The sequence below is a fragment of the Dendrobates tinctorius genome, unplaced genomic scaffold (genome assembly GCF_039654945.1).
Source record: "Dendrobates tinctorius isolate UK_male_01 unplaced genomic scaffold, ASM3965494v1 ptg000276l, whole genome shotgun sequence".
In the NCBI taxonomy this organism is placed as follows: Eukaryota; Metazoa; Chordata; class Amphibia; order Anura; family Dendrobatidae; genus Dendrobates; species Dendrobates tinctorius.
This window is the reverse complement of record NW_027361943.1, coordinates 1,690,458-1,710,558: the sequence shown is the minus strand read 5'-3', so window position 1 is coordinate 1,710,558 and position 20,101 is coordinate 1,690,458. Positions and strand designations below refer to the sequence as shown.

Genomic DNA, 20,101 nt, shown 5'->3' with positions numbered 1-20,101 from the left:
TGCCAAACAATTAAAAATTAGTTAGCAGTCTGCTCAGTCTCATAACAGCTAGTGGAGGAAAATTGATTATTAAAACTGTTGTAATTGAGAGGGGAAGATCCTATTTACACCAAGTTTCCATAAAGGAATAGAAATTAAATAGTAACTAGGACAAACAGTCTATCCAGTAATTTAATACAGACACGGTGGTTTTATATAGCACAATTTATTTAAGGTTGGAAATAAGCTACATTTTAATATCACAGAATCTTAAGTTGGGGTTTGTTTACCTTACGGCAATCTATAACTATGCAACACAGTATTGCCCCAAATGATTTGGATTAGGAATGGGGCCTGGTGCCTGCACCCCAATATTATCCAAAACTCTTGATTAGCAAATAGGGCCTCCTGAGTCATGACTGCAACACAGTAATAGCCCAAATGATTTTGAGTAGGAAATGTTGACTCCTGCCTGCACAGCACTATTAGCACAAACTAGTTAGATGCTGGAAGGTTGATTTCACACAGGATAAGATCCTATCTAACTATAGGACAACTTGCTGTTACACTAAGAAAATGGCACCAGCAAAACATGTCCGCTTTTTATGTGGAGAGGGACATGTGACTTCGACAGCCAGTCGAAGCCGGTCCGATGGGTGTTGAAGGTCCGGCGCCTCCCATGCTGTTGCGGCGCCACCCTCCTGCTTGCTTCATCGCTCCCCGGCATCGCGCTCCTGCACAGGCACAGGCATACTCTCTGCCCTGTTGAGGGCAGAGCAGATTTTTGCAATGCGTAGGCACTGGGTCTCTGTGACCTTTTCCGGTGCCTGCGCACTACAGTACTTTGCTCTACCCTCAATAGGGCAGAGAAATACGCCTGTGCAGGAGCGAGATGCCGGGGAGCGATGAATGATTCAGGAGGGCGGCATCGCAAGAAGATGGGAGGCGCCAGACCCGTACCTGCGGCACCCATTGGACCGGACCGCCCCCCCGGGTGAGTATAATAAAACCTATTTCTCTTATCTTTCAGGTTGGAGCGGGGGCTTATCTACAGCATCATAGAATCCTGTAGATAAGCCGCGAAAGGCAGTGGCCACATCTTATATCGGCCAAAACTGCTGACAGGTTCGCTTTAATGAATAAAAAATTTAATGTGAGCACTTATTTATGTATAGTGATTTTGACCACGGCTTTCATTGTTTTTTAATATGCTGTAAAACTATGGAAATTAAAAACAAATGTTCAAAAAGCCAAGACCTGCGGACTAGCAATAAGAGTTTTAAATGTCGGTGTATTTTTATTTGTGAGACAAACAATATTCAACATATCAAAAAAATGTCCAAGATGTATAAATACCACCTCAAAAATTATTCATAAACCATAACTACCATTAGTAAATGGAAGACAAACAATATGTATGCATATTCTTATTACTCTACTCCAGACCTGGTCAAAGTGCGGCCCGCGGGAGACCGAGACAGCCGAGGGGCTGGAAAACACCGTGCCCACCCACTCGCTGTCTCCATAGGCACCACTGACTGCACTGGTGGATGAGGGACCTCCGGCCACTTCCTCCACCAATCAGCATGTGAAACAGCTGACGCGATGACATCATTTTGTCGCGTCAGCTGTGTGCTGCAGTGTGGAGAGTCAGCACATCGGAGACAGGGAGACAGAGCACCAGGGAATGGGACTGAGGTGAGTATGTGGTGTTCATTTTTTTTCATGTGTATAGGATTTTTGGGTGGGCATGGAGATGCTATAGGGGTTTTGAGCTTTACAAGGGGAGGCTATGGGGGTTTTGAGCTTTACAAGGTGAGGCTGTGGGGGTGTTGCGCTTTACAAGGGGAGGCTATGAGGATGTCGTGCTGCACAAGGGGAGGCTAAGGGGGTGTTGTGCTGCTCAAGAGAAGGCTATGGGGGTCTCATGCAGCACATTGGGAGGCTGTGTGGGGCTTGTGCAGTAAAGTACTGTATATGGGGAGTCTGTGGGGCTTGTGCTGTATATATAGGGAGGCATTGTGGGGCTCATGCATTATATAAAGGGAGGCTGTGTGGTGCTCATGCATTATATAAAGGGAGGCTGTGTGGGGCTCATGCAGTATATATAGGGAGGCTGTGTGGGGCTCATGATATATATATATATATATATATATATATATATATATATATATATATATAGGCTGTGTGGAGGTTCTTACAGTATATAAGGGGGGCTCATACAATGTACAGAAGGGGCTGTACTTGAGTTCAAACAATATTTAAGAGGATGTCGGCATACTTAATTCTGCTCAATATTAAGTGATACAATTAATAATATAATTATCAATAGTATAATTAGAATATATTTATGTGGAGTAGAATTGAATATTGGCCTACTGGTTCTGCCTTCCACAACAGTCAGTCTCTCATGAGTCACCTCAGGAAAATTAATTGCCCACCCCTGCTCTGCTCTACTCCATTACAAACATTATTTGGTATTCAGGGTATCTTCATTACTTGTGGCATGCTTCCATCAAACAGCATACAATGTACAAAGAAAATTTATATATACATATATACCGTAACCGTTCTAGATTAAAAAGGACTTTTCACCAGTTTGAGTATGTTTAACTGGCCATATCATGGAATAGTGACTGCAGAGCTGTGTAAAACGTAGTTTTATTTTTCAATCTCTCGTCTCCATTGCAGAGATATCTGATTGTAAAGTTTAGGTTATAATTTGTTATAGTTAAACTGGATGTTACCAGAGATCTTTATTTGGGGGACATGTACTTCTTTTCCTCCTGCATGAAGTTGACCAATTATAAGCAAGCATTGTCATGCAGGGGAGAAATGAATACTCCCTCCTCTTCTCTCTGATCTCCGCAGCTACTGTGTTCAGATACAGCAGAGTTGAGTTATGTAGCATTACAAACCCTTCAGGTCAGTGTGGGGGTTTAGAGCTGACATCTTTTTAAGAGGACAACTAGAATGGTTTGTAATGAGCTGTAACTCGGCTCTAGTTGCTTTCTGGAGCAATGTGTGACTTTTTTTTGTTAAGTAATTTCTCAGGCGATTCTGAAAAATAACGCTAAAAAATATAAATTTTTTCTTTTAAGGCATACTGGAGGTCATATCTTGTAAGGCGGAACTTGGAGATTAGGAAGAATGCTGCTGTATCCATCCAGGCAGCATGGAAAGGTCATTTTCAGAGGAAACTCTTTCTTGGTCAGATTCGGACTATCCGATTGTTACAAGCACATTGCAAAGGATATTTACAAAGGCAAAAGTAAGCCTTGGCGAATACACTAAATTATGCTTCCATATCATAGTTTGTATGTACTGATTTGTTGATTGTGTAGTTTGAAAGTCCTTTTTCTATTGCTTTTGGTAAAAACCCTGTTCATCGGCTGCAGTTTGTTTTAAATAAATAAGCTGCGCTTTACTCGCTTCTCCCCGGATCCAACAACTGAGTCTCCACCGCCGTTTCCTGTGCCTGCATTGTTGACATCATGTTGGCAGAAACTCCACGCTGGATTTGGAGAGCTTGACCAAAGCCTCTATTTTTTTTTTTTTAACTTTTTTTGTTTTCCGAAATTTGGAAATCTTTAATGTTGGTCATAGCTCACAAAACGTAAACAAAAAAAAATGCAATAATCTGTCACTTGCATGATACAGAGCTGCATCAACAATCTGTACAATGCTGTGCGTGTGTATACAGAGAATGAGAATCTTCCATTCTGACTCCAGTCATCAAATATTGATTGCCTCTGATGAATGTAAAAATCCTGGATAACTCATTGATTAACATCAAATTTTCAAAACTTTGATTAAGCGAAAGCTGGAGTTAATACAAACATTCCTGAGAATATAGTATATAAATGTTTAAAACATTAAATTGCACGTTTGTCTATACACTGTTTATGCCTATAGGTTACACCATTTCAGCCTTCTTTAGACTCAGTCCTACTGAGACCTTTCCTTTAGTGAATGTGCCTGCATTAAGCAATTTTTTTTTTTTTTCTATTGTTGGTATAGTATTCGATATTAGAAATCCAGTTGCTCTACACCGAGTTTCTTTTAAATCTCTTGGTAGCTAAACTGATTAACAACTTTTCCTTAAAAAAACAAAAAAAAAAAAGGCAGAACAACCGGCTAAAAAGCACAGAGGAAAATTTTTAGCAGGTCTAACATTATCTATATGCCATGGAGACATTTTGAACACTAGTGCCACCTCTTGGATGTAGTAATCCTAATAGCAAATATCAAACCTTTAACAAGCCTTGCAAAATAACTTGAGATAAGAAGCCAAATCAAACACTCCATTTGCAGACACTTGTTTTTTAGTGTTTGCCTTTCATCAGTGCAAAGCAAAAAATCCAATTTGGCTAGGTGAGAGACCTCTGACTGGGGGTATATTTAGGAACTTTTCTCCTTGTGGAGAGTGCCTGGCTAGCATAAGAACACTGATAAGCCATGCAATAGTCTTCTGGGAAATATGCAATTATCCTCTTCATAGGAATGGAGGGCTTAAACTCTAGCGCTACCTATTGGAGTTAGGAGTTCTAAAACGCTATATTGACCCTTTAACAAGTCTTTCCATAATATACCAAATAAGTTGTCTTATATTCATCTTTCCAAGTAGTCTTATTAAACAATCGTAGATATTTTGAGTTTTAGTGAAGTACTACAAGTACTAACTGGAATGTCTAAAAAAAAAAAAAAAAAAATTTTTAATTATAGGACTAATTTGGTAGTTTAATGATGGTCTATCCATAGGATGTGTCATCAGGATTAGATCAGTGGGTGTCTGACTTATGTCACCCCAGTTAAAGGAACTACGGCACTCTGAAAAGTGTTGCATCCCCTTTTTTTTTGCCAGCACAGTGCTATACATTTTCTAGTGGCTGTGCTTAGTGCTGAAGCTCAGCACTATTCATGAGACTAAGATACAATACAAGGAACAGCTGCCACAAAATGTATGATGCTGTGCCTTGTAAATAATAAAGGGGAGTTATACATCTAAAAGAATACTTAAATATGGCTATGGTGCTATAATAGTTAATGAATTAAGTGTTTGAGGAGAAATAACGATTTCTCTCTTTTAAGGTTCAATATTATGTTAGAAGCAAAGAGGAAAGCAGATGCAGAGGAGGAGAAAAGAAAACAAGAGGCTATTAAGAAGGAACAAAAAGCCCAGATGGAAAGGATCCAAAAGGAAAATGAGCGTAAAAGGATAGAAGAGGAAATAAAGCTAGCGGACATGAGTGTAGCCAGTGCTTCACAAAAAGATATGAAATTTGCCCAAGAGGAAGCACCTAAGCAAGATTGTAAGGAAGAAAAGCAAAGTGAAGCAACAAATCTAGAAGTGCCAGTGTGGTTAAAGAGAACCGATGAAGATGAGAGGATTCAAAAAGAGAATGAACGAAACAAGACTACTAAGATTCACGTGGGAAGTAAAGAGCAAAAAATATGTCAAGCAGAACAGCAAGATATACCATATGAAGGGAAATCTGATCGTATAGTGGCAGCTAGTGGTGAAATGAAGAGTCCTGACCGTGCATCCAGTAGCCGTGAAAGGGAAAACAGGAGGCTTCGATGTCTACTTCATGACATGCTGCAGAATAAGCATATCCACTCCTCACAGGAGGAGAATGAGAACATGGACAGAGCTATACTACAAATCGGGCAGCAGAGTAGTAGCAACAAAGAAAAGGTTACAGTAGTCTCTCAAGATGAAAAGACAGATCAAGGGAAAGAACAATCACTTAGAAAGGTCAATGAAGCAACAACTCTAAATCAGAACTTGGAAAAACCGAAAAGGCCAACTAATCTACATTTGGACCTTCAAGAAACCTCAAAAAATCTATCTTTAGATGAAAAGTACAAGGAAAATTCTCCATTGGATGTCGAAGCCCCAACTGTAGGGATCATCCAGAGGTATAGTGACCATGAAAAACTGAGAAACAAAGCAGAAAAGTGGAAAGAGAAGAGGCAAACGGAGTCTGGCCAGGTAGAAATTCCAGGCACACCTGAGCAAGAGGAGGTTAACCTTCAGAGGGACAGCAAGGAAAAGACAGCAAGGTATTTTAACACTTTTGCGCCAGAGCCTGTTTTTACCTTCCTGACTGAACAGGCTAATTTTTACAATTCTGACCAGTGTCACTTTATGAGGTAATACTTTGAAGAGTTCCAGAGTTATCTCAGTGATTCTGAGATGTTTTTTCTTGACATACTACTGTTCTTCATGATGTTGGTAAAATTAGTTTGCTTTAACTTGCATTTATTTCTAAAAATATCAGAAGTTTTGAAAATTTTGCAATTTTCAAGCTTCTTTTTTTTATGCCCTTAAACCTGAGCGTTATGTCCTTTTCAAACAAAAATATTACTTTAGCCCCAATTTTTTTATTTTCAAAAAGGTAGCAAGAGAAAAATGACCCCCAAATTTTGTTGTGCAAATTCTCCTGAGTATGCCGATAGCACATTTGTGGAGGAAAACTACTGTTTGGTCACACAGCAGGGTTCGGAAGGATAGGAGTGCCATTTGACTTTTGGAATACAAAATTGGCTGGAATCAAGATTGGATGCCATGTCTCATTTGGAGAGCTCCTGAGGTGCCTAAACAGTGAAAACCCCCACAAATGATTGCATTTTGGAAAGTAAACCCCTCAATGAATTTATCTAGATGTGTGATGAGCATCTTGAAATCCCAGGTGCTTCACAGAAATTTTTATCGTTGAGCCGTGAAAATAAAAAACACATTTTTTTCCCACAAAAGTGTTTTAGCCCCATTTTTTATTTTCACATGGGAAACTAGAGAAAATAGATGCCAAAATTTGTTGTGCAATTTTTCCAGAGTACACATGTACCCCATACTTGTAAAACGACTGGGCACAGAGCTGGAAAGGGAATGAGCGCTATTTTGGCAGGAATAAGTTGCTAAGGAACTAATCTATGGGAGTAGTGAATATTTTTAACCCTCAGGGGATTTCACAAACTTTAAAATGAAGCAACTGCCCTTGTTTTCTTTCCAAACCAGGCACTTCCTCAGAACAACCATACAATATAATCAGCCTAGAGCAGATCTAGGCAAAGTGCAGCCCGCTGGCCACATTCGGCCCGCTGACTGTCTCAGTCCGACCCACGGACCAAGACAGTCGAGGGGCTGGAAAACAGAGGCCCACGGGCCTTACTGTACCCGCCCACTCGCTGGGTCAATCTGCGCTGACTTCATTAGTGAAGGGAGGGGCCTCTGACCATTTCCTCCACCAATCAGTGTGTGAAACGGCTGATGCGATGACATTATTTCATCACGTAAGCTGTGTACTGCGTAGAATTAGCGCACCGGAGACACTGAGACAGGAGCAGAAGCAAAGCGCTGGGGAACGGGACTGAAGTGAGTATGTGGTGTTCATTTTTTTCTTGTGTATGGGATGATTGGGTGGGCCTGGGGAGGCTATGGGGGTGTCATGCTGCGCATGGGGAAGTTATCAGGGTGTTGTGCTCTGCATGGGGTGGCTATAGGAGCATCGTAATGCGCATGGAGAGGCTATGGGGGTGTCATGCTCGCATGGGGAGGCTATGAAAGTGTCGTGCTGCGCATGGGGAGGCTGTGTGGGGCTCATGCAGTATATAGGCAAACTGTGTGGGGCTCATGCAGTATATAGGCAGACTGTGTTTGGCCCATGCAGTATATAGAGAGGCTGTGTGGGGTTCATACAGTATATAGGGAAGCTGTGTGGTACCTCAAGCTGTATATATATGGAGACTGTGCGGGGCTCGTGCTGTATAGGGGGAGACTGTGGAGCTGATTCAGTATATATAGGGAGGCTGTGTGGGGCTTGTGCAGTATATAGGGAGGCTGTGTGTGGCCTTGTGCTGTATACAGGGAGGCTGTCTGTGGCTCCTGCAGTGTATAGGTAGGCTGTGTGGGGCCTCGTGCAGTATATAGGGAGGCTGTGTGGGGCCTTGTGCTGTATATAGGGAGGCTGTGTGGGGCTCATGCAGTATTTAGGGAGGCTGTGTGGGGCCTCGTGCAGTATTTAGGGAGGCTGTGTGGGGCCTCGTGCAGTATTTTGGGGAGGCTGTGTGTGGCCTTGTGCTGTATATAGGGAGGCTGTGTGGGGCTCATGCAGTGTATAGGGAGGCTCTGTGGGGCTCATGCAGTGTATAGGGAGGCTGTGTGAGGCTCATGCAGTATATGGAGGCTGTATGAGGCTCATTCAGTATATATGGAGGCTGCGTGAGGCTTATGCAGTATATAGGGAGGCTGTGTGGGGCTCATGCAGTATATGGGGAGGCTGTAGAGGGCTCACGCAGTATATGGGTAAGCTGTGTTGGGTTCATGCTTTATATGGGGAGGCTATTGGGGATATGCAGTTTATAGAGAGGCTGTATGGGGCTTGTGCAGTATACACTCACTGGCCACTTTATTAGGTACACCATGCTAGTAAGGGGTTGGACCCCCTTTTGCCTTCAGAACTGCCTCAATTCTTCGTGGCAGAGATTCAACAAGGTGCTGGAAGCATTCCTCAGAGATTTTGGACCATATTGACATGATGGCATCACACAGTTGGCGCAGATTTGTCGGCTGCACATCCCTGATGCGAATCTCCCGTTCCACCACATCCCAAAGATGCTCTATTGGATTGAGATCTGGTGACTGAGGAGGCCATTTGAGTACAGTAAACTCATTGTCATGTTCAAGAAACCAATCTGAGATGATTCGAGCTTTATGACATGGCGCATTATCCTGCTGAAAGTAGCCATCAGATGTTGGGTACATTGTGGTCATAAAGGGATGGACATGGTCAGCAACAATACTCAGGTAGGCTGTGGCGTTGCAACGATGCTCAATTGGTACCAAGGGGCCCAAAGAGTGCCCAGAAAAAATTCCCCACACCATGACACCACCACCACCAGCCTGAACCGTTGATACAAGGCAGGATGGATCCATGCTTTCATGTTGTTTACGCCAAATTCTGACCCTACCATCCGAATGTCGCCGCAGAAATCGAGACTCATCAGACCAGGCAACGTTTTTCCAATCTTCTACTGTCCAATTTCGATGAGCTTGTGCAAATTGTAGCCTCAGTTTCCTGTTCTTAGCTGAGAGGAGTGGTACCCAGTGTGGTCTTCTGCTGCTGTAGCCCATCTGCCTCAAAGTTCGACGCACTGTGCGTTCAGAGATGCTCTTCTGCCTACCTTGGTTGTAACGGGTGGCAATTTGAGTCACTGTTGCCTTTCTATCAGCTCGAACCAGTCTGCCCATTCTCCTCTGACCTCTGGCATCAACATGGCATTTCCGGCCACAGAACTGCCGCTCACTGGATTTTTTTTCTTTTTCGGACCATTCTCTGTAAACCCTAGAGATGGTTGTGCGTGAAAATCCCAGTAGATCAGCAGTTTCTGAAATTCTCAGACCAGCCCTTCTGGCACCAACAATCATGCCACGTTCAAAGGCACTCAAATCACCTTTCTTCCCCATACTGATGCTCGGTTTGAACTGCAGGAGATTGTCTTGACCATGTCTACATGCCTAAATGCACTGAGTTGCCGCCATGTGATTGGCTGATTAGAAATTAAGTCTTAACACACAGTTGGACAGGTGTACCTAATAAAGTGGCCAGTGAGTGTATATCGGGAGGCTGTGTGTGGCTCATGCTGTATATAGGGAGGCTGTGTGGGGGTTCATGCTGTATGTATATGGTGAGGCTATGGGTGCCTCATGCAGTATATAGGGAGGCTGTGTGTGCCTCATGCAGTATATAAAGAGGCTGTGTGGGTCTCGTGCTGTATATAGGGAGGCTGTGTGGAGCTCGTTCAGTATATATAGGGAGGCTGTGTGGGGCTCATGCAGTATATAGTGAGGCTGTGTGGAGGACTCTTACAGTGTATAAGGGGCTGTGGGGGGGGCTCATACGATATACAGAAGGGTTTGTATTAGGGTTCAAACGATATATAGGGGAATGTCAGCATACTTAATTCTACTCAATATTAAGTGATAGTTAATATTCATATAATTATCAATAATATAACAATTATCATATGTTGATATTAATATTGAGCAGAATTAATTTCAGCCTATGTGATTCCGCCCTCCACAACAGTCAGTCTCTCATGTGGCCCCTCGGTAAAATTAAATGCCCACCCCTGACTTGGAGAATACTATGAAAATCTCCTCTTACCTCATCTCCTGGTTAAGGCCTGTTTCATACTTATGTTGCTGGCGGACAGCCTACATCCGCCAAAAATGAAAAGAAGCGGATCTGCCTCTGGTATGTGACATACGGATGTCAGCGGCCGCCAATTTGGTCGGATCCGGCGAAGAGGAAATTTACTGGAAATCGAGAGAGAGAGAGAGAGACCGCCGCTACGGAACGGCATTTCATGGTTAAAATTCTTCCCGGAGTAAAGCTTCTGGGCATGCGCACTTCAAAATAGCGGACCGTCAAAGAAAAAAAACCTTGCAAGGTCCGTCTCATCCGCCTGGGAGACGCTAAAATCTTGGCGGATCAGTCAAAAAACGGGTGGGACCTGCCACTAATGTAAGTCTATGGGGGACAAATTTTTTTCAAAAATTGGCGGATTTTGACGGACGTCAAAAAACGGAAGTGTGAAACAGGCCTAATAGGGTAACAGAACTCCGTACCCTATAGGACAGTAGTGATGAACCTATGGCACGCGTGCCAGAGGAGGCATGCGGAGCCCTCTCTGTGGGCACGCATGCCAGGCCTGCCATCGTGCATGCACGCAGCTCCCTTCTCTTGCTCAAATGTATTCGCGTTTAAAAGACGCAATGACATTTGAACAATGTTGTGTCAGGACTGGGGCAGAGGAGCGCGTGTCATCCCCGGGTCCGATGTGCAGCAGTGTTATGATATTGTCACATTACTGACCTCATCACACTGCTGCCTGCATCGGGGAAGCAGAGGAGCAGAGACTGCATGGACACTGTTAAGAGCTCCAGGAGGATCTGAATATTAAATATATGATTTTGAAAGGGGGCACAGTTTTGACAGAGGCAGTGTGTGTGTGTGTGTTTTGCTTAAGGGCAGTGTATGTAATCTACAGAGGGGCAGTGTGTGTGGTGTGTGTATGTGTGTGTATTTTGCAGAGGGGCAGTGTGTGCGTGACTATTTTGCAGAGGGGCAGTGTGTGTGTGTGACCATTTTGCAGAGGGAGCAGTGTGTGTATATATTTTCCAAATAGGTGGTGTGTATTTTCCAGAGGGGCAGTGTGTGTGTGTGTGTGTGTGTGTGTGTGTGTGTGTGTGTGTGTGTGTGTGTGTGTGTGTGTGTCACGATACTAGTGGATACAACTGGACACCAGTGGCTAGGTCAAAGAGACTACAGACAGTGGGTTGTGCAAGCAATATTGTATTAATGATCTGAATGCAATATAGCATATAAGTCCAGATAAATGTTCAGTCAATATGATAAAAGGTAATAGCAGAGCTGATACTCTGCGACACAGCATGCAAAGTCACTGAGCAATGCGGGCACAAGACACAGACTCTTGCAGAGCGGAGGAACACACTAGCTGGCTGGAGTTCTTACTTCACCGCAGGTGTAGTCAGGCAGAGGTTCCTGAAGTCAGGTGTTCAGCAATCACTCGGTCAGCAGGCAGGGATCCAGACGTGCAGGTTGGCAGAGGACTCCGCCGTTAAGAGAGGACCAACAGGGATAGTAAGTCCAGGCTTGGGACTGCAGAGGCACAAAGTCCAATACATAATACACAAGCAATGAATCAGAGCAGGTGCTGGCTTTATATACAGCTTTGGCAGGAAGCAAGATGGCCGACGTGGAAACATCAAGATCCATGTTAACTAAGGGCAAGTCTAATTGCAAGAGAAACAGATTCCAGGACTAGATACTGACATTACTCCCACCTCAAGAACGGCCTCCGGACGACCCTAAACCAGGCTTGCCAGGGTACCTTTGATGGAACTGCTCAATCAGTCGGGAGGTGTTAATATTATCCACGGGTTCCCAGGAATTCTCCTCTGAGGAATAGCCTTGCCATTTAATCAAATACTGCAGTCGATTTCTGTAGATTCTTGAATCCAGAATCCTCTCAACGATGAACTGCTCTTGACCATCCACAAGAACGGGATCGGGAGGAGGAGCTGAACGTCCTGGAAAAGGATTTGGTACTACAGTCTTTAGTAGGGAAGTATGAAAGACAGGATGTATCTTCAGTGTTCTTGGGAGTTTTAAGCGACATGCAACAGCACCTACCAGACCACTGATCCTATAAGGACCAATGTACTTCTGTCCCAACTTAGGGGAAGGGATCTTCATCTTTAAATTCTTCGTAGATAACCAGACTAAATCTCCTACCTTAAATGTTGGTGTTGGTTTGCGAAATCTGTCAGCTGCATTCTTGTACCTCTCTTGTGCGGAACCCAAAGTCTCTTTCAGAAGTTCAAGGTTCTTTTGAAGTGAAGAGATCCTGTCGGCAACTGCTGGTAAAGATGTATCTACCGGTAATCTGGGAAGAATGCTAGGGTGATATCCCAGGTTAGCGTAGAATGGTGACTGTTTGGTGGAAGCACTCTGGGAGTTGTTATAAGAGAATTCGGCCAAGGGGAGTAACCTTACCCAATCATCTTGCAAATGGCAAACATAGCAGCGAAGGTATTGCTCTAGTGTTTGGTTGGTACGTTCTGTCTGCCCGTTGGACTGTGGGTGGAAAGCAGAAGATAAGTTAACTTCTATGCCTAATGCTGAACAAAAGCTTCGCCAAAACTTTGAAGTAAATTGAACTCCACGGTCAGAAACAACTTCATCTGGAACCCTGTGCAGGCGAAAGATGTTCTGGATAATTAGGTCAGCAGTGTCCTTCGCAGAGGGTAAACCGGAACAAGGGATGAAATGGGCCGCCTTGGTCAGGCGATCGACCACCACCAAAATCGTACTCTTTCCCTCAGAAAGGGGCAGTTCTACAATAAAGTCCATAGAAATGGATCCCCACGGGCGAGATGGCACCGGCAAAGGCTGTAACAGACCAGTAGGGGAGGCACGTGGAACCTTGAATTTGGCACATACCTCACAAGATGAAACGTACTTCTGGACATCCTTCCGAAAACCTGGCCACCAGAAGAAGCGAGATAAGAATTCTTGAGTCTTCTGAATTCCTCTGTGCCCTGCAACCTTGGAATCATGAACCAATCTCAACACTCTTAACCTCACGGCTTCAGGAATGTAGAGGCGCCGTTCCCGGGTCCAAACTCCATTCCTAAAAAGAAGGCTTACCTCATCAGATGGCTGAGACAGGAAAAGATCAGAGTTGTAAGCTTCTTTGATGACCTGCAGCAAAACTTGATTTTGAATGACTCCTACAAAATTGCAATCAGAAAGTATGGTCTTAGGTGGAGCATCTGGAACAGCGTCAGTGGAGAACATCCGGGATAGAGCATCTGCTTTTCCATTGCGAGAACCTGGTCTATAAGAGATTGTAAAATTGAATTGATTAAGGAAAAGACTCCAGCGGGCCTGCCGTGGGGTCAGGCATCTTGCTGACCTGATGAACTCAAGGTTGCGGTGATCCGTGAGGACCACGATCGGCTGTGAGGCTCCTTGCAGAAGATGTCTCCACTCCTTGAAGGCGGCGATGATAGCCAGTAATTCTTTATTTCCTACATCGTAGTTCTTTTTGGCAGGAGACAGTCGCTTGGAAAGAAAAGCACAAGGATGAAGTAAATTCTTCTCACCTGTTCTTTGGGACAGTATAGCCCCGGTGGCACAGTTTGAGGCATCCACTTCAATAATGAAGGCGAGTTCCGGGTCAGGGTGGATCAGTACTGGTGCTGACGTGAACTTGGTCTTGAGCCGAGAGAATGCTTCTTGGGCTTGAAGGGACCAAATAAATGCTGTCTTTTTTTGTGTCAACCGGGTGATGGGCGAGACGATGTCAGAGAAGTTCTTGATGAAACGTCTGTAGAAGTTAGCAAACCCGATGAAACGTTGGACCTCCTTGACGTTCTTGGGGATTGGCCACTCCTGAATCGCCTTGATCTTGCTGTTATCCATACTCAGACCCTGTGGAGAAATTACATAACCTAAGAATTGAATCTCCGACTTGTGAAATTCGCATTTCCCCAGCTTGATGTACAGCTGGTGTTCCCTCAACCGCTGTAAGACAGTCTTGACATGTTGCTGATGTTCCTCCATGGAGCTAGAAAAAATCAGAATGTCATCCAAATAGATTACGACAAAAATATCAAGAATGTCTCTGAAAATATCATTTACGAGATGTTGGAACGTTGCTGGGGCATTGCAAAGTCCAAATGGCATGACCAAATACTCAAAGTGTCCATATCGAGACCTAAATGCTGTTTTCCATTCGTCTCCAGGTCTTATACGGACTAGATTGTATGCCCCGCGTAGGTCCAATTTTGAAAAGACCTTGGCCTGACGAACTCTCTCGAGAAGCTCCGGAATTAATGGCAGGGGGTAGCGGTTCTTGATGGTTACCTTGTTAATTTCCCGGTAATCAACACAGGGTCTGAGGGATCCATCCTTCTTTTTAACGAAAAAGATGGGTGCACCGGCTGGAGAGGATGAGGGGCGTATAAACCCCTTAGACAGGTTCTCGTCGATATATTCTTTGAGAGTCTTGAGCTCAGGACCGGACAATGGATAAATATTACCAAAAGGAATGGTAGCAGCAGGCAGAAGCTCGATTGGGCAGTCATAAGAGCGGTGTGGTGGTAATTTATCTGCATTCTTTTTATCGCACACGTCCGAAAATTCTTTATAAACTGCCGGTAACTCTAGGTCCGATGATGGGTTGGCCGGAGATGGATCAGTCGATTTCTCAGAAGTTACCTCTTTAGCTGGGAAGCGCAATCTCTTAGTCTCCCAGTCAATGATGGGATTTTGAGCCTGCAACCAGGGTAAACCCAAGATAATAGGGAAATGTGGAGAGGAAATCAGAAGGAAGGGCAATTTCTCCTGGTGATCATCTCCCATAAGGACCTTCAGTGGTTCAGTCTGCTGGTCTACGGGCCCCGAGGTCAAAGGGGACCCATCCACAGTCTCAATCAGAATTGAAGACACTCTTCTCTGTGATCGGATTCCATATTCCTTAGCAAAAGAAGTGTCCATGAAGTTACCGCTAGCCCCAGAGTCTATCATGGCGGAACTGTTCACCCAACGGGAGTCAATCCAGATCTTAATAGGAAGGTAACAATGTGAATCTTTTTTCTTATTGCAAGGGTATGAAACTGCAGAAGATAGAATAACAGCATTAATGGGTAGTATCGTTTCGGATGTAACAGAGTTCATATCTGAAAAGTCATAATCAGGAGTGGTTGCTGCAATTTCGGGTGGCCCTGATTTGGAAGTCATGGAGTATGATTCAGAGAAGTCGCGTTCTACCACGGCTGCGGTTGTTCTGCGAGAACGATTGGGGCAGTTGATAATAAAATGTCCTGACTTCCCACAGTAAAAACATAAATTCTCCTTGAAGCGAAATTCCTTCCGTTCGTCACTTACTCGACTTCGTAGGGAATTTACCTGCATCGGCTCAGGTGTGGACTCCTGAGGACTTGAGTCCGGAATCTCCTTAGGAAGGAAAGGAAGAAGCGATTTATTGCTATGGTTCATCTCAGACCACCTTTCTAGTTTTCGTTCGGAGATGCGAGCGTCTAGGCGAATACAGTGATTGATGAAATCACCTAGAGCAGTGGGAGCCTCCGCACGTGCAAGCTCGTCCTTGATAGAACTGGACAACCCCTTCTTAAATATACACTCACTGGCCACTTTATTAGGTACACCATGCTAGTAACGGGTTGGACCCCCTTTTGCCTTCAGAACTGCCTCAATTCTTCGTGGCAGAGATTCAACAAGGTGCTGGAAGCATTCCTCAGAGATTTTGGACCATATTGACATGATGGCATCACACAGTTGGCGCAGATTTGTCGGCTGCACATCCCTGATGCGAATCTCCCGTTCCACCACATCCCAAAGATGCTCTATTGGATTGAGATCTGGTGACTGAGGAGGCCATTTGAGTATAGTGAACTCATTGTCATGTTCAAGAAACCAATCTGAGATGATTCGAGCTTTATGACATGGCGCATTATCCTGCTGAAAGTAGCCATCAGATGCCTGTTCTTAGCTGAGAGGAGTGGTACCCAGTGTGGTCTTCTGCTGCTGTAGCCCATCTGCCTCAAAGTTCGACGCACTGTGCGTTCAGAGATGCTCTTCTGCCTACCTTGGTTGTAACGGGTGGCAATTTGAGTCACTGTTGCCTTTCTATCAGCTCGAACCAGTATGCCCATTCTCCTCTGACCTCTGGCATCAACAAGGCATTTCCGGCCACAGAACTGCCGCTCACTGGATTTTTTTTCTTTTTCGGACCATTCTCTGTAAACCCTAGAGATGGTTGTGCGTGAAAATCCCAGTAGATCAGCAGTTTCTGAAATACTCAGACCAGCCCTTCTGGCACCAACAATCATGCCACGTTCAAAGGCACTCAAATCACCTTTCTTCCCCATACTGATGCTCGGTTTGAACTGCAGGAGATTGTCTTGACCATGTCTACATGCCTAAATGCACTGAGTTGCCGCCATGTGATTGGCTGATTAGAAATTAAGTCTTAACACACAGTTGGACAGGTGTACCTAATAAAGTGGCCAGTGAGTGTAGAGTACTTCGCTGCACTATTCCAGGTGGTGTCCTGAGCCCACCTTCTAAAATCCATAGCATACTCAGTCACTGGGCGTTTACCTTGACGCAAATTCAGCAGGGCCGTCTCAGCTGTAAGGCCACGGTTCGGATCGTCAAACATCTGCCCCATGGTGGCGATAAACATATTGAAGTCATTCAGACATGCATCCTGTGATTCTATCAGAGGGTTTGCCCAGGCAAGGGCCTTATTAGTCAGCAACATGATGATAGTCAATACTTTGGATCGGTCTGTAGGAAACTGTGTGACATGTGCAGCAAAGTATAAACGACACTGGTTCAGAAACCCACGGTACTTGTCTCGGTCGCCACCAAACCTAAATGGTGGTAGTTTGGGGATGGTAGGAACAGAAGCCTGAGATTGTGCCTCCAGAGCAGCAACTCGGCCACGCAATTCCTGAAGGGTCTGACTGAGCACTTGTATATCATATTTAGTCTGCCCCTCTAGGCCTTCTATTCTGCTCTTCCATGTCTGCACTTCAGCGTGTACAGTGGCAGTGATATTATTTAGCTTCTTAACACGCACTTCTAAAGTCTCTGACCCAGCGGCATCCATTTTTAAGGCTTGTGTATCCTGTCACGATACTAGTGGATACAACTGGACACCAGTGGCTAGGTCAAAGAGACTACAGACACAGCGGGTTGTGCAAGCAATATTGTATTAATGATCTGAATGCAATATAGCATATAAGTCCAGATAAATGTTCAGTCAATATGATAAAAGGTAATAGCAGAGCTGATACTCTGCGACACAGCATGCAAAGTCACTGAGCAATGCGGGCACAAGACACAGACTCTTGCAGAGCGGAGGAACACACTAGCTGGCTGGAGTTCTTACTTCACCGCAGGTGTAGTCAGGCAGAGGTTCCTGAAGTCAAGTGTTCAGCAATCACTCAGTCAGCAGGCAGGGATCCAGACGTGCAGGTTGGCAGAGGACTCCGCCGTTAAGAGAGGACCAACAGGGATAGTAAGTCCAGGCTTGGGACTGCAGAGGCACAAAGTCCAATACATAATACACAAGCAATGAATCAGAGCAGGTGCTGGCTTTATATACAGCTTTGGCAGGAAGCAAGATGGCCGACATGGAAACATCAAGATCCATGTTAACTAAGGGCAAGTCTAAGGGCAAGAGAAACAGATTCCAGGACTAGATACTGACAGTGTGTGTGTGTATGTATTTTGCAGAGGGGGTAGTGTGTGTGTGTCTTTGTGTATTTTTCAGGGGGCAGTGTGTGTATTTATGTAGTTTGCAGAGGGCAGGCAGTGTGTGTGTGTGTACGTGCGAGTGTATTTTGCAAGTCTACTGTGATGTCTGCCTCAGCATCAGGTTAAATTACTGTGTTGGCACTTTGTGATAAATAAGTGGGTTTTGTGTTGCAGTTTGGGCACTCTGTTTCTAAAAGGTTCACCATCACTGCTATATTAATACCCACCACTGTGGGACTCCTATGATACTTTCTAATACAGTCACTTTATAAACACAGAGACACTTTAATCACTACTACATTCTGAATTAATTTTAGTCTGTATGGCCTGGTGCCACCCATATATCAAGTACACTCCCCTGATGACCTCTCTAAACGGAGAAAGAAATACGTTGGGAGGGAATTTTAGGGGGTAAATAGACCTACTTGGGTACTGCCCTTGTTGGGGCAAGAGCAAATGCAGGGGGCACAACAGGGCGGGGTGAGGAATGCTTCTACCCATATGGACGTGACATGGATGACAGGCTGCATTACTAGTTGGGTGAAATCCACAGGTTTTTTCATTCATTCTCTTCCCTATTTTCATTTATTTAATTGCACAATTACACTTTCAAGTTTACGTTGGTCCTATCGTCTGTGGTAAGGAGCCAATGTGAGAAAAAATATTGTCATATTTGTGTATTGATGGATAAAGCACCTTTTTGATTAAAGTGAACCTATCAGCAGTTTTGGGCACTATAAGATGTGGCCACTGCCTTTCAGGGCTGATATACAACATTCTATAATGCTGTAGTTAAGCCCCCCGATCTGACCTGCACGATATGAAAAATAAATTTTATTATACTCACCTGCAGGGTGGTCAGGTTCAATGGGCGTCGCAGGTCCCGGTCCGGCGCCTCCCTTCTTCTTGCGACGCCATCCTTCTGCTTGCTTCATAGCTACCCGGCATCGCGCTCCTGCGCAGGTGTATTTCTCTGCCCTGTTGAGGGCAGAGCAGATTCCTGCAGTACATAGGCGCTGAGTGTCTCTGACCTTTCCCAGCGCCTGCGCACTGCAGTACTTTGCTCTGCCCCCAGCAGGGCAGAGAAGTACGCCTGTGCAGGAGTGCGATTCAGAGTAGGTATGAATCAAGCAGGAGGGCGGCATCGCAAGAAGATGGGAGGCGCTGGATTCGGACCTGCGACACCCATTGGACCGGACCGCCCCCCCCGGAGTATAATAAAACTTATTTCTCCTTCGTTTCATTGGAGGACACAGGTACTGTGGGTGTATGCTACTGCCACCTGGAGGCTAACACTAAGTGAACAAAAAAAGGTTAGCTCCTGCTCCGCCGCATACACCCTCTCCCCGATTGCTGGCGGAAACCAGTTTTTTTGCTTAGTGTCCTTTGGATTCACACGTGTCTGGATCTCTCCAGACTGTTTATTTTTTTATTTTTTATTTTTTTACCATGAAGATGAGACAGGGCGACGGATCCTATTGAAAGGGTCCGATCTCACCAAACCATCAATGGGCGAGCACGCGTTGAGTATCGTCTCCGCGTATCCTTTCCCACACTGAGGGACATATCTGGGAATTTTCCCAGAGTTCTATTTTTATTTTTTGCAAAGATTAGACAGGGGCAACGCATCCTATTGAAAGGATCTGATTTCCCCAAACCATCAACGGGCGAGCACGTGCGAGTATCCCTCCACGTATCCTTTCCCGCGACGTGGGACATTATGCCGGACTTAGCCCTGTCCACCCCCAGGTATTGAAACCATGGGCTTGCACAGAGGCACAAGACTAGTCTGTTCACTGCTCCACCAACGCAAGACGGCGGTGCTGCATGGCGGAGGACGGTCCCTCCCCTCGCCCCTGCAAAGCGGACGGAGTTAGGGTGCCTGCACCATCCAAAGAATTACCATCCCCTCTACCTGGTGCACTGGATCGCAGGTATGGAGGGCTGGGGAGGGCCCTGCGGCAGCGTTCTGGGGGAGGCTCCGAGCCATCAGGAAAATGAGACCGGTTACGGGGGTAAGGCTGCAATCTGGCAGTTCTCCTTCCCCTTCCTCCCTCCTTCCTCTCACATACCTTCCATGTTCGTTAGTCGGGGGCTGCTGATGTGGCTGGACGCCAGCGCCCAGGGAGCGGCTCATAAGGGTACTAGCGGGATCGCCAGGATAGTGGGGCCGCCAGTGCGAGGCGGGCAGGCAGTGAGAAATTTAGCCCGCGGCTTTCGGCGTGTCTGGGCCGCAGGTG

The 20,101-nt window shown here is 45.2% G+C and overlaps 1 protein-coding gene across 5 annotated transcripts in view; it reads left to right on the top strand.

Moving 5' to 3' along the window:
- Window positions 1–20,101, top strand: part of MYO9B (myosin IXB) — a 263,036-nt gene that overhangs the window by 147,557 nt on the left and 95,378 nt on the right. For all 5 annotated transcript variants that reach the window (XM_073559836.1, XM_073559833.1, XM_073559835.1 and 2 more), the window contains 2 exons: window positions 3,081–3,250; window positions 5,071–6,045. In XM_073559836.1, coding sequence (XP_073415937.1) covers window positions 3,081–3,250; window positions 5,071–6,045 — 1,145 coding nt within the window. The remainder of the gene's footprint in view (window positions 1–3,080; window positions 3,251–5,070; window positions 6,046–20,101) is intronic.